This window comes from Chiloscyllium plagiosum, unplaced genomic scaffold (assembly GCF_037043375.1).
Source record: "Chiloscyllium plagiosum isolate Xiang-an unplaced genomic scaffold, Cpla_swu_hap1 HiC_scaffold_14, whole genome shotgun sequence".
NCBI lineage: Eukaryota > Metazoa > Chordata > Chondrichthyes > Orectolobiformes > Hemiscylliidae > Chiloscyllium > Chiloscyllium plagiosum.
Genome location: NW_028270152.1, coordinates 53,260,918 through 53,274,811, shown reverse-complemented (window position 1 = coordinate 53,274,811; position 13,894 = coordinate 53,260,918). Strand labels below are relative to the sequence as shown.

Here is a 13,894-nt window from a genome sequence, read left to right as displayed (position 1 = left end):
CAACACCTCAGTCATTTCCTCTGCTTTATGTTGCCTCATAGCACCAAGGAGCTTGGGTTCAATTGCAGCTTTGGTTGACTGTGTGGAGTTGCACATTCTCCCTGCATCTGTATGAGTTTCCATCAGATGCTCCAGTTTCCTCCCACAGTCCAAAGATGTGCAGGCTAGATGGGTTAGCCATGCTAAATTGCCTGCACATTCCAGTATGCTGGGATGCGCAGGTTAGGTGGATTAGCAATGGTAAATGTGGGTTTACGGGGATGGGATGGGGATCTGGGTCTAGGTGGGATGGACTTTGGAGCGTCAGTACACACTTAATGAACTGAATGGCCCCTTTCCGCACTGTAGGGATTCCATGATACCATGATTCTGTTGTAATATAAAATAGAGTATGATGATCTCAAAATTAAGGTGACCCTCAGGGTCATGAGCGTGGTGCTGAAAAAGCACAACAAGTCAGACAGCATCCAAGGAGCAGGAGCACCACATTTTCAACTCTGATCTCCAACATCTGCAGTCCACACTTTCCCCATTAAGATGACCCTCGTCTAGCTTGCCTCCCAATTTTACCACACATCTCTCCATAGTGCACGTCACTCCGACCTCTATGAGGTTCCATCCTTAGCAACAGTGTCTATTATACCAATGTAAATTATACCTGACTGCTGTCATACATAAGCTACATCTTGTTTAAGACATGAGCCTCTTCTTATTAGCCAGTCTAGTTGTTTTATTCCAACAGTAGAGTCATAGTCATAGAGATGTACAGCATGGAAACAGACCCTTCGGTCCAATCCGTCCATGCCGACCAGATATCCCAACCCAATCTAGTCCCACCTGCCAGCGCCCGGCCCATATCCGTCCAAACCGTTCCTATTCATATAGACTAAATCAGTCCTCTAAATACCAACCTAAAAGAAGGATGTGACTACAAATCCTGTGACTACTTAACCTAACCTGTTGTTATAAGAAAGCTTATTTGATTTTTCTCTTCTCACTTTTCAACACAGGTGTCCATATTGTTTTGTGCTAGGGTATAATTCTTAAAACAAGCTTCAGTCCATGTGGCCACGATACTGCAAGTCTTCTGTACTATGACAGTTTGTGGATTTAAATGATAGGATTAACTGTCATGTATAAATATTTTCTTAGCTAATAGTTGATCAGTTTTATGCTTTTTTCATTCAATGTAGTTATTACAACATTGTTCTATTAATATCATATACATGGCACCCAGAAATCTTCAGATACCACTGAAGCTATCCTAATATTTCTCATTTATTCTTGTACAATATTTGATAATGAATGGCACTTCCCATAACATGTTGGAATGATCCCAAATAGAGAAAGTTGTATTTATTTTCTAATATATTTAGTCCTACTTCCTGCAATTCTCCTAACACAAAAATAGCAATCAGTCTTTAGAAATGAAGAATTCTAAAATTGAACTCATCAATGAAATGCTTTTGGAAGAAAAATGTAATAAACTGATGTCTTCAGATACTGCTCCTTCACAAATATTTCTGAACAGATTTGCTGATTAAAATTATCTTACTTAAATAATTCTTAAGATTCTATTTTATATATCGTATTAATCTTACTTCATTGTCAGACACAGTGTCTGACATATTTAAGAATTTTATACTTTAGAAGTACCAATGGCATACATTCAATAGGCATATTAAAGAGTATTAAAGCAGGTTGATTGAACAAAGTTATATATTAGCCACAATGTAATTAGTTTTAATTGATCTAATTAGTAGAACAAGCTGATGGGCTGAATGGCCTTCTCCTCCTGACCTTGTTACATGGCATGGGACATATGACATGACTCAGAGGACAGAGCATCAGATCTGTGGCAGGTAGGGAACTCATCATTGGCCCTTTGTCTTCACAGAAGAAAAGAGTCAAGAATATGATTGAGAAGACACCAACTTGTGGGGCAATGCCAAATTTGGCAGTCCAGAACAAGATAGATGAGAGCATTCTGGATCAGGAGATTGAAGGTAAGAAGATCGGTTTGACAAGAAAAGTTAGGGTGAGGTGGGAGGAATGGTGGTTATTAGTGAGCATCTGAGGCAAACTTTATTGGACAAAGGTAATGATGAGAGACTGACTCTGAGATAGAGGAAGAGATCATTATGTATGTGACATTGTCTTGGAAACATATATCTCTGTGGAGGACATCTTTCTTGCTGAAACAGACCATTTTTTCTTTGTAATATCACAAGTCATTGAACATTGGTCATCCCTTCTCAGTGGTTGGCGTCCATGGAGTTAAATACACCACATCTTCAATCTGTGTCAGCAGATGTTTATTCCCAATCCATCTGTAGATTTGTGCTGTCACATGTAAACCTTTCACTTCAACATGTGGATTGATTTGGATTCTCATTTGCCCTCCATGATTACATTATCAGTGAAACCAACATGTTCACTTGCTCAGTTCAGCTATTTAAGGTTTGCTTCTGCTTAATCTCAGTCACAGTTACTGAGGATTCTTCCTGAGAGGCTAAAGAACTTGTCTCTTCTGAGTCACCTAAGTAACCAACATCAGACTTTTTAAAAAATTATTCATGGGATGTGGCCGACGTTGGCTAGACCAACATTTATTGCCCATCCCTAATTGCCCAGAGGGCAGTTAAGAGTCAATCACCTTGCTGTGGATCCAGAGTCATATGTAGTCCAGACCAGATAAGGACATAAGTGAACCATATGGATTTTTCCAATAGTTGACAATGGATTCATAGTCATCATCAGATTCTTAATGCAAAACCTTTTCCTCTTGAATTCATATTCCACCATCTGCCATGGACCCAACCTCAGTTCCTAGGGTCCTTCGATTAACAGTCCACCAATAATACCACTAGGCATCATTTCCCTGACTTGAAAATGTCATCGCTGTTGTTTACCAAGCTGTTTTGAACTTATGAGTTACATGGTTATAGTTCTGTTAATTAGCTGAAAAGGGTATGCTGTTCATTGACTATCTTTTTGCTCATGTCGCCTCACAAATCTTGCTGGTTTATGCAGTCTGAGCACTCTTAAGTGTTGGTAACAGTGGAAAAAATTTGTTCATATCCAGTATAGTCAGAGGTTTCTATCTCAGTGACAGTACTAAAAAACATTAGGCCAACATAACTGACCTCAATGGATTCTGGGTTTTTTTGTAAAAGCTCTGCCATGAGTATAGGGGACACTATGAAATCTTTTAATGGCTGTCCATTGACCGGTTGTTCCTTACCAGCTGTTCCTTAACTTTAGCTCCTTCCACCATCATTTGAAGAACATTGAGGTCAGGACACACTGCCCTATTCAAAAGTGGGAATGTTTGGTTGGAGAGTACATATAGGTCTTCCAACCTTTGGCATCCCTATGTTGGAGAGTTGCCTGCATCCTACTTTTAATCAAATGTGATATGTCTCCTGGGCTCCTGCAGTTCCACTGCTGTCATCTGCAAGACAGTGTTTTCTTAATGATGGCCTACTATCTGATAATATAGTGACACTCTCGCTGGTGTCTACATTTAAATTCTTGAGATAACAATTGACGTAAGTAGTCAGAAGTTGAAGTCTAGATTACCTGTTTCCTTCAGAGCTGTAAATTATTCTTCCACTTTCACATCTTTGTGTAGGGAGATATTTGAATTCCTGCTTTTTTGAAACTGTGTCCCTCATCTGCATGTTTTCTGAATGCAACTTATTGTGTAACACTCAAAGCCTTCACTCTGAATAGATAAACACTGTCTGTGATTGTGTGGATTCTTTGCTGCACAGTGCTGACAGGGATTTTTATGGGGATTGTCTTATTGCTGTGTTGGTTTCTCACATGTCTTCTTTGTGGTTTTGTATCTTAAGAATTGAATGGAATCTGCCGATCTCCTGTACTAATATTAATCTTCTATTAATCGCTTTGTTCCAGATTTACATTTCACTTACCATCTGATTGGCTTTTTCTAGAGCCAAGTGTTCTTTTAATAATTCTGGCAAAGGCTTTTCAGCACTTCCTACAACAATTCTGTCACTTATAGGTTTTAGTTTGAAGTTACTTTAGTCACATTTCTTTACTAATGTCGAAAGATTATTAAGTAAATCATCAATGGATTTCCCTATATGCTGAACTCTTGTACAAAATCTTGATACAGTATTTCAATAATTTAATTTTCCTGTGATTAAACTAATTGTCAAAGATTTTCAGTACATTCTCAAAATCATCTTTACTTCTTTCACTCCTTGGTAAGCTATAGCATTATCAGCTATGCTCCAAATTGGATAGGTAATTGTATTTCCTTGTTCAGCTTCTGATTTAGTATCAAAATTGGGAGCTTTTCTGTTTCTCAAAATTATGTTCTCCAAGATGCCTAATACTGTGTTTTATTTCAGTAACTTCAGTAATGAGAAACATTAGATTAGATTAGATTACTTACAGTGTGGAAACAGGACCTTTGGCCTGACCCTCGGATGGGCGGCACGATGGCACAGTGGTTAGCACTACTGCCTCACAGCGCCGGAGACCCGGGTTCAATTCCCGCCTCAGGCGACTGACTGTGTGAAGTTTGCACGTTCTCCCCGTGTCTGCGTGGGTTTCCTCCGGGTGCTCCGGTTTCCTCCCACAGTCCAAAGATGTGCAGGTCAGGTGAATTGGCCATGCTAAATTGCCCGTAGTGTTAGGTAAGGGGTAAATGTAGCGGTATGGGTGGGTTGCGCTTCGGCGGGTCGGTGTGGACTTGTTGGGCCAAAGGGCCTGTTTCCACACTGTAATCTAATCTAATTTATGAGGAAGAAGGTGGTATATTTGTATTGTCGTTGGATTAGTAATCCAGGCTAATGCTTGAGGAATGCAGGTTTAATTCATTCACGGCAGACAATAAAATTTGTATTAAGTAAAATCTGGTATGAAAAACTAGCCTGTCACTCTTATTGGACCTGGCCTACATGTGACTCCAGACCTCGAGCAATATGTTTGATTCTTAACTGCCCTCTGAAATCGCCCTTGAAAGCCAGTCAGTTCAAGTGCCAATGAGGGATGGAAAATAAATGTTTGTCCAGTCAGCCATGCCTGCTTCCCATTAATGAATGAAATAATGGTCAATCTTTAAAGTCAAGTCTTCCTGGCAGTATTAATTTTAATGCTATGTCTTCAAAATGTGATTAGATAGTTTCATTTAGAAAAAGGATTAATTCATAGCAATAGGGGTTCTGCCATTCTTAGCTGCCACAGTGGGGAGAGGGATTCCCAAATTTTGCAGCTAAAATAAACAATTCTTGTCTTCTCACAGCTAAAATCAACAATTTCCACTTTTTCCAATTAAAATGGAGTTTACAGCCGTTTGCAGATAAAATAGTAAATTCCAGTCTTTTTCATGGCTTTCCAGCTTTAATAAACAATTCTGTCTTAGTCATCGTTTTAATGAATGATTCCTGCTAATCGTTGTTTAAATAAATTATTCCCACTTTTATTGTAGCTTTTACATCAGCCTTTACTGAGGTTAATAAAGACTCGCAAGATGTCTGACCCCATTAGGTCAGGACTGTTTAGGCTTCTAACCTGACAAAAGTTATCATAAGTTACTGGCTTTGTGATGTCTCGAGGTCAGCTAGCTTGGATTACTATCCTTTTTGTTGCCTTTTCTCTATGTTTCTATTGCCATGCCTAATGGTACCCACTCACTATGGAGCTGGAAGGTATTTTTTTTTTAATTTCACACTTTTCCATACCATTTAAAAGTTTCCTTCATCCCACCAGAGACCTGACAGAGGCTCTGATGTCTGTTCAGTCATTGCTCAACTCTGAGTTAAGACCCCACCCACAGATCACCGTGTCCAGCCCAATCATGAACAGGGTGCCAGTCTCAATGCATCAAGTATCCCTGCCCCAGCCTTTAAACACTAATTGCTGATGCACTTTGAAGTAAAGCATTGATATGCAGAAGAATACTGTTAGTGGACCAGAGATGTGTCATGATATTGGAGAGAGGCTGGTGTATGTCAGATGCCAATGTCCAAAGGAGAAAGTGAGGACTGCAGATGCTGGAGATCAGAGTCGAGAGTGTGATGCTGGAAAGGCATAGCCAGTCAGGCAGCTTCCAAGGAGCAGGAGAATCAACGTTTCGGAAATAAGCCCTTCATGAGAAATTCCTAATGAATAGCTGATGCCTGAAATGTTGATTCTCCTGCGCCTGGGATGCTGCCTGACTGGCTGTGCTTTTCCAGCACCACACTCTCGACACCAATGTCTGTAGATATAGTCGAATGCAGCTGCTGCCCTGAACCATATACTAACACATTGGTGTCAAGCGATCCATGGTGGAGGTCTGCAGGAGCAAGTGGTGAGCTGGAGCCAGCAAATACCCGCTTTAACTGACATGACAGGAATTCCTGGCAGCTTGTGTGTCGGAGGGTAGGAGAATGGGAAAGTGAGATTCAGTAACAATGAAATGTATAACGAGCAATAATTCTGTTAAGAAGCCACTGTCGAAAATCTCATCTTGATCGCCAGAACTCTGTTTAAAATGTGACTTGTTGTTCCCAGTGTCGAGAAAGGCCTTACTCAACTTCTCACCACAATTCGCCTATATCTTTCACCATAGCCCACATTGTCTGACCCACATATCGCAGATTGAATGGGCCTGCTGTTGACTCCTCTTCCTCCTTTTGTCCTCATCACTTGAAGAGTTTCCGTTAGAGTACACTATACCCAGGTCCTTTTCTTTATAACTTCCTCCTATCAGTGTGCCCTGTAAAGTGGCCTTCCTGATTGCCAGTCCTCTTTAAAATCTCCCCCTTCCAGATGAGTCCTTCAGTGGATCCCCCTCAGAAACTTGCACAAAGTAATCTCAACAGTTCCTTCAACCTTCAATCAGATTCAACTGCTGACTTGATGTTGCTGTAATTCCCCTCTCCCCACATCCCCAAAGCCCCTAACAAGGAACTTATGCTACCAGCAAAAAAACCATAAGAGTAGCAAATACTTGTGGTTAATTGACTCCTTAATCACCTCATCCGCATATTGATTCTACATCAGAATATGCGTGGCTTTTGACTTTGTACATTGCTCACATTCTGCATTATTGCAGATGATGTCAGAGACCAGACCCAGTGTAACAATAATAACAAACAAAGAACTGCAGATGCAGGAAATCAGAAACAAACACAGAAATTGCTGGGAAAACTCAGCAAGTCTGGCTACGTCTGTGGAGAGAAAGGAAAAACTAACGGGTCCAGTGCTCCTTCTTCAGAACCAGCTCTGGAGAAAGGTCTGAATCCGAATGTTAACTGTACATTCTCCCCACAGAAGCTGCCTGATCTGCTGAGGTTTTCCAGCAATTTCTAATTTTATATCATTGTAACAATCCCAGATTTTATAGAGGAGCAAGAAAGACTGTATGGCAAGTGTAAATTCTGACCCCCTTAATTTGAGTTAAGTGAATTCACATTAAAATGAAGATATTGTACTTTAATTTCAGCAGCATTCTTTAAACTAATTTATTTATCCCACATGCTGTTTGTTAGTCATCCTTATAATATTGAAAAAACAATTATACATGCCTAGGTAACTGCTATTCTTCTACTATTTTCTTCAACTTTCAGTTCCTTTTTTTTTGGATCTCATCCCATCCTTTCTTATCCATCATTTAAAGTAATGATTCAGTCAGGCCATCAGCTTAATGGCATTGGGAATACCTGTTCTGCTTGTGAGCTAGTGGTAATCTCTTAGCTGTTGTAGGAGAATGACCTTCGCTCAGAGAGAGATAATAGGATCCCTTGGCTCTAATCCACCCTTTTTGGCTTTTCCTCAATTGAATATATTCAGCAACAGACTTTCAGAAAAACATATATGAACATCTCTGAGATATCGAAGATAACAGTATCAATGCCCTCTGTACTCACATGCAACTACAGAGTTATTAATGATTACCAACTTGTAAGAAGGGTTTTCTGAAAAACACTTTTTTTTTCTCTAATCAAGTTATTGATAAATTATTGATAAAATTGTTGTCATGATGCTGTCCTCTATCAAAGTTGAAATGTGTGGTGCTGGAAAAGCACAACAGGTCCGAGAACAGAAGAATTGACATTTTGGGCATAAGTCCTTCCTGAGAAATGGGGTGGGGTAGGGGGCAGTGCTGTTGCGTTTCTGTAATATGTGTTACTGATACACTTTCCAGGCTCATTACAGTATAGGAGTGACATGATGATAGCTGCTCAGGACATTGGGACTGACCATTGTACACCATTGAAAGGACCATGAAGGTTGAGATTCACAAAACTTATTGCCCACTTCAGCCAATGTACATTTTAATAACACTGTCTACCAAAACATATTTACCAAATTCTTAAAATTTACAGCATCCTTCATTTCTGCTGTGTTCCAGAATAGGCTACTCTGCAGTTTGAAGTTGTCAAATACTCCATGCAGTGTGGTGGCTCTTGTGCTGTTATGGGAGTGACACTGCAGTATATAGACCGTGCTTGATATGTGTTTCAGTGCTGCAAAGTTAAAGATAAATTAGTAACCTGAAGTTTTGGTCAATTACATTTAGAGAAAAGTAAATATTTTACCAGAAAGTTCTAAGTTCGAACTGGGGACTGTGCATTATCTGTGAAGGTTTGGACTTACATGGCCAAACTTTTCCTTTCTAACAGTTTCTTATGTTTCATGGAGGGGGCCACAGGGCATTTTTCTAATTACAGACTTGGAAAAACAATTATTTTCAATTGTTGTGGTAATTGGTATATTCTACCCAGAAGTGCTCTGAAATCCCAACAATATACACGTAAGGTTCAACTCTGGATTACTTTATTTCTTCAAGATGGGCAATAAATTCTGCTGCAGTAATTGGTTCATACACATTCAGGTCTGAGATGTCGCTGTAAAGATGCTGCATTTGACAGATGTGCTTTACCTTTTATATCAGTAGAAAAGGAAGGACATTTCTGTTTTCCCATAGTTCTCCACAATAATGTCTTGGACAAGTTTATTTTAAACAATGAATCAATTTCAAAAATTCTTTTGCATCCTGTTCTCAACTCATTTTTATCGATTAATGTAGCTTATTGCACTCAATGAAGAAGCAAGCACAGCCAATGAATCTGAAATGAAATTTAGAAATTTACTGTAATCAGTTTTTGCTGAAGATGTGTCTAGGTGAATTCTCTGCATTATTTTGAATCATAGCTGAAAAAGCGCAGCAGGTCAGGCAGCATCCAAGGAACAGGAGAGAATCGATGTTTCGGGCATAAGCCCTTCTTCAGGAATGAGGAAAGTGTGTCCAGCAGGCTAAAATAAAAGGTAGGGAAGAGGGACTTGGGGGAGGGGCTTTGGAAATGCGATAGGTGGAGGGAGGTCAAGGTGAGGGTGATAGGTCGGAGTGGGGTGGGGGCGGAGAGGTCAGGAAGATGATTGCAGGTTAGGAAGGCGGTGCTGAGTTCGAGGGATTTGACTGAGACAAGGTGGGGGGAGGGGAAATGAGGAAACTGGAGAAATCCAAGTTCATCCCTTGTGGTTGGAGGGTTCCCAGGCAGAAGATGAGGCGCTCTTCCTCCAACCTTGGTGTTGCCATGGTCTGGCAATGGAGGAGTCCAAGGACCTGCATATCCTTGGTGGAGTGGGAGGGGGGGTTAAAGTGTTGGGCTACGGGGTGGTTGGATTGGTTGGTCCGGGTGTCCCAGAGGTGTTCTCTGAAACGTTCCGCAAGTAGGCGGCCTGTCTCCCCAATATAGAGGAGGCCACATCGGGTGCAGCGGATGCAATAGATGATGTGTGTGGAGGTGCAGGTGAATTTGTGGCGGATATGGAAGTGTCCCTTGGGGCCTTGAAGGGAAGTAAGGGGGAAGGTGTGGGCGCAAGTTTTGCAATTCTTGCGGTTGCAGGGGAAGGTGCCAGGAGTGGAGGTTGTGTTGGTGGGGGGTGTGGACCTGACGAGGGAGTCACGGAGGGAGTGGTCTTTTCGGAACGCTGATAGGGAAGGGGAGGGAAATATATCACTGGTGGTGGGGTCCGTTTGGAGGTGGCGGAAATGGCAGCGGATGATACGTTGTACATGGAGGTTGCTGGGTGGCTCTGGGACGCCTACTTGCGGAACGTTTCAGAGAACACCTCTGGGACACCCGGACCAACCAATCCAACCACCCCGTAGCCCAACACTTTAACTCCCCCTCCCACTCCACCAAGGACATGCAGGTCCTTGGACTCCTCCATCGCCAGACCATGGCAACACGATGACTGGAGGAAGAGCGCCTCATCTTCTGCCTGGGAACCCTCCAACCACAAGGGATGAACTTGGATTTCTCCAGTTTCCTCGTTTCCCCTCCCCCCACCTTGTCTCAGTCAAATCCCTCGAACTCAGCACCGCCTTCCTAACCTGCAATCATCTTCCTGACCTCTCCGCCCCCACCCCACTCCGACCTATCACCCTCACCTTGACCTCCCTCCACCTATCGCATTTCCAAAGCCCCTCCCCCAAGTCCCTCCTCCCTACCTTTTATCTTAGCCTGCTGGACACACTTTCCTCATTCCTGAAGAAGGGCTTATGCCCGAAACGTCGATTCTCCTGTTCCTTGGATGCTGCCTGACCTGCTGCGCTTTTCCAGCAACACATTTTCAGCTCTGATCTCCAGCATCTGCAGCCCTCACTTTCTCTCGATTATTATGTATCATACTTAACTATGTCAGAATAATTTAACAAGCTTCATATATCTAGGTATATCAAGTTGATAAATACTTACTGGGAACATTTTGTTAAATATATGTTAATATTTAAATTGTTTCCAATTTCAAAAACAAATACTTGGAAAGTGTAAATACTAAAATGTAATGATAAATGCTGAAGTTGTTTTTGCCATGGGTGGCGCAGTGGCTAGCACTGCTGCCTCACAGCGCCAGGGACCTGGGTTCAATTCCAGCCTCGGGCGACTGTCTGTGTGGAGTTTGTACTTTCTCCCTATGCCCAAGTGGGCTTCCTCTGGTGCTGCAGACAGATCTGTAATGTCCTGAGGGAGGGAATTTCCAGTGACAGCAATACACTTCCAAGTCAGGATAATGTATGCGATGGTGTTGCCATGTATCTGCAACCTCTTGTCCTTCTAGATGGAAGTAGTAATGGGTTTGGAAGGTGCTGTAGCTTTGGAATCACATGTATGCCAGACTAGCTGAGGATGGCAGTTTCATTCCCTGAAGGGCATTAGTGAACCAAATGGATTTTCCCTGACAATCAGGGTCATCATTAGACTCTTAATTCCAGATATTTTTCATTGAACTCAGATTCTACTAACTGCCATGGCAGAATTGAAACCTGGGTCCCCACAACATCCCCTGGGTCTCTGGACTAACAGTCCCACAAGAATACCGTGAGACCATCGCCTCCTCTCATTTTTGGCACAGGCAGCTAATTCAGTTAGTAGCACACACACAATGGACTGAATGATCTCTTTCTGTGGTTCTATCAAAATGAAGCCCACATTATTTGACTGACCTCCTTACCAAATCATCAGGAAACTCTTTTTCCAGAGTAATTAATAGCCCATACCCATGAAACATTGAGGCAGGTTTCTGGCCCAAAAAGTAAGTTTGGCTACTGAGCCCTCAACTCTATGGTGAAAATTCAGCCCCTTGTGTTTATTATTCTGCAAAATGTAAAATGAGTGAATACTGGGTCTTAATCCTAATAGGTAATAAACTGCTGCTCTTCATAATTTGGATCATACCCTACACTTAACATTTTTCTGAATAGACTTTACACACAAAAGGTTTGCATCATAACCAAACCACTGCTAGGTAGCAGCTTACAGCTTATCGTAAAAACATATTTATTCTTCATACCTGATGCCTGAAAGGGAGAAGTAACACCAACAAAGAACAGTAAGTGTAAATTAGCTTTGTTGTGTAAACAATAAACTCCATTAGGAACTGTTTAATTTTGCTGAATTTTTGTGCCAAAACCTCATTTTATCCATATTGAATTATTGTCCAAGTGACAAAATTAACTGTGCACTGCATGTTTAATTATTTCAGAAAACGTGCATTATCAATGGGTGAGGGCGATGGATACTTGAGAACAAAGGGTAAAGCTGCAGTATTTTTCTTCAAGCCTTTTTGTTGCACTTACGGAAATGACCTATATATCTTTCTTCAGGAATGTAAAGTGCATTAAACATGATCCCATGGGTATTCTCTCTTGACACAACATATGCCAGCCAATTAAGTGTTGTATTAGGTGTTGTACAATATTTATCCTCAGTGTTAGGAAATACTGAGAAGAGAATATGGTTACGTGCTCCCCTGTGACATGAATAAAATGGGCATTGCTTTCGAGTTTGAATGTTTAGAAGAAATCAAAAGGAGATCACAGGGAGTAAAGATAAAAATGCAGGGAATACCAGCCAAGCTCACTGTGCACAGAGAGATTGAGGGGCCAGGTACATACTTTCTTGAAAGTGGCATTACAGGTCGGGTGGTGTTTGGTACACTTGTCCCCACTGATCAAAGCATTGAGTATAGGAGTTGGGAGGTCATGTGTGGTTGTACAGGACATTGGTGAGGCCACTTTTGGAGTATGGCATATGTACTGGTCAGTATAGGAAGGATATTATTAAATTGGAAAGATTTACAAGGATGTCACCGGAACTAGAGAGTTTGAGTCATCAGGATAGGCTGGGATTATTTTCCTTGGAGCATAAGAAGTTGAGGGGTGACCTTACAGCAGTTTATAAAATCATGAGGGGGATAGATAAGGTGAATAACAAAGGTCTTTTTCATAGTTTAGCAGATTTCAAAACTAAAGGTTGAGTTTTAAGGTGAGAAGAGAAAGATTTACATAAAAGGGACCTGAGTGACAACTTTTTCACACAGAGGGTAGTGATGCATAGAATGAACTGCCAGAGGAAGTGATAGATACAGGTACAGTTCCAACATTTAAAAGACATTTGGTCAGATACATGAATGGAGAAGATTAGAGGGATATGGACCAAATGCAGGCAAATGGGACTAATTTAGTTTAGGAAATCTGGTCAGCATGGACGAGTTGGACCGAAGGGTCTGTTTCCACACTGTAGGACTCTATAACTATGGCTCAATGTGCTTTTCTATGTTTGCCCATGTACCGTGCACCACAAAGTATCAGGTTCTTATTGAGTCAGATATCTGAAGTTTATGAACAGCAAAGAATATACCCTAACATGACATTTCAAACTTACTATACAGTCTGATATACAGATATTTTCCAATCAACCTATGCAAATATGTTATTAAACGTCTCTGGAGCAGGTGTGATGATAGGTAGTGACACTATAAGGAACCTGAAGAACTTTGCCCTCACAAGGGGCACCGAAGCTGTAGTGATATAGTATGCTGGACAATCTGAGCCACCTGCTCCCTTAGATTACAATAATATTACAGAGTGATTTGACTGGCTGACAGTCTATCGAGCATTGTTTGTCTAACTGACTGCTGACTGAATGGCAGACAGTAAAATGGAAACCTCCAGGGCATCACATGCTATAATGAGATCTGGCTGGCCTCACTGTATCATGCCTTTTTATGATCTGTGCAATATATACAATTGATAACCTATCATGCACTGATGTGATTGGTCAATCTTTAGGATCCCTTAATTTTTCTCTATTTAACAACATTCTTTAAATTAAAATCTAATGGATTCAATAAACGTTTAAATTTATGCCTTTTCATTACCAATTCGGTGTCCAGCAGAAATATTTTTCCCATTGACCTTGTACACCTCCTTTAAAATTTTGAACATTTCTACGACATTGTCTTTTAATGTTATTTACTCTGATTTGAATAGTCCAGTTTCTCCTCGTACCTAAAACCTCTTACTTCTAATATAATCTTTGAAAATCTTTTTTTTTAATCCTTTTTCTGCCCATGGCATGTTTGC

The 13,894-nt window shown here is 41.1% G+C and overlaps 1 protein-coding gene across 1 annotated transcript in view; it reads left to right on the top strand.

Annotated features, from left to right (window-relative positions):
• The window catches only part of prok2 (prokineticin 2), a 163,327-nt gene that overhangs the window by 37,111 nt on the left and 112,322 nt on the right, over window positions 1-13,894 (top strand). Inside the window, exon 3 of the mRNA XM_087993978.1 lies at window positions 1,898-2,006. Within this exon, the coding sequence (XP_087850104.1) occupies window positions 1,977-2,006 (30 nt within the window). The 5' untranslated portion in view covers window positions 1,898-1,976. The remainder of the gene's footprint in view (window positions 1-1,897; window positions 2,007-13,894) is intronic.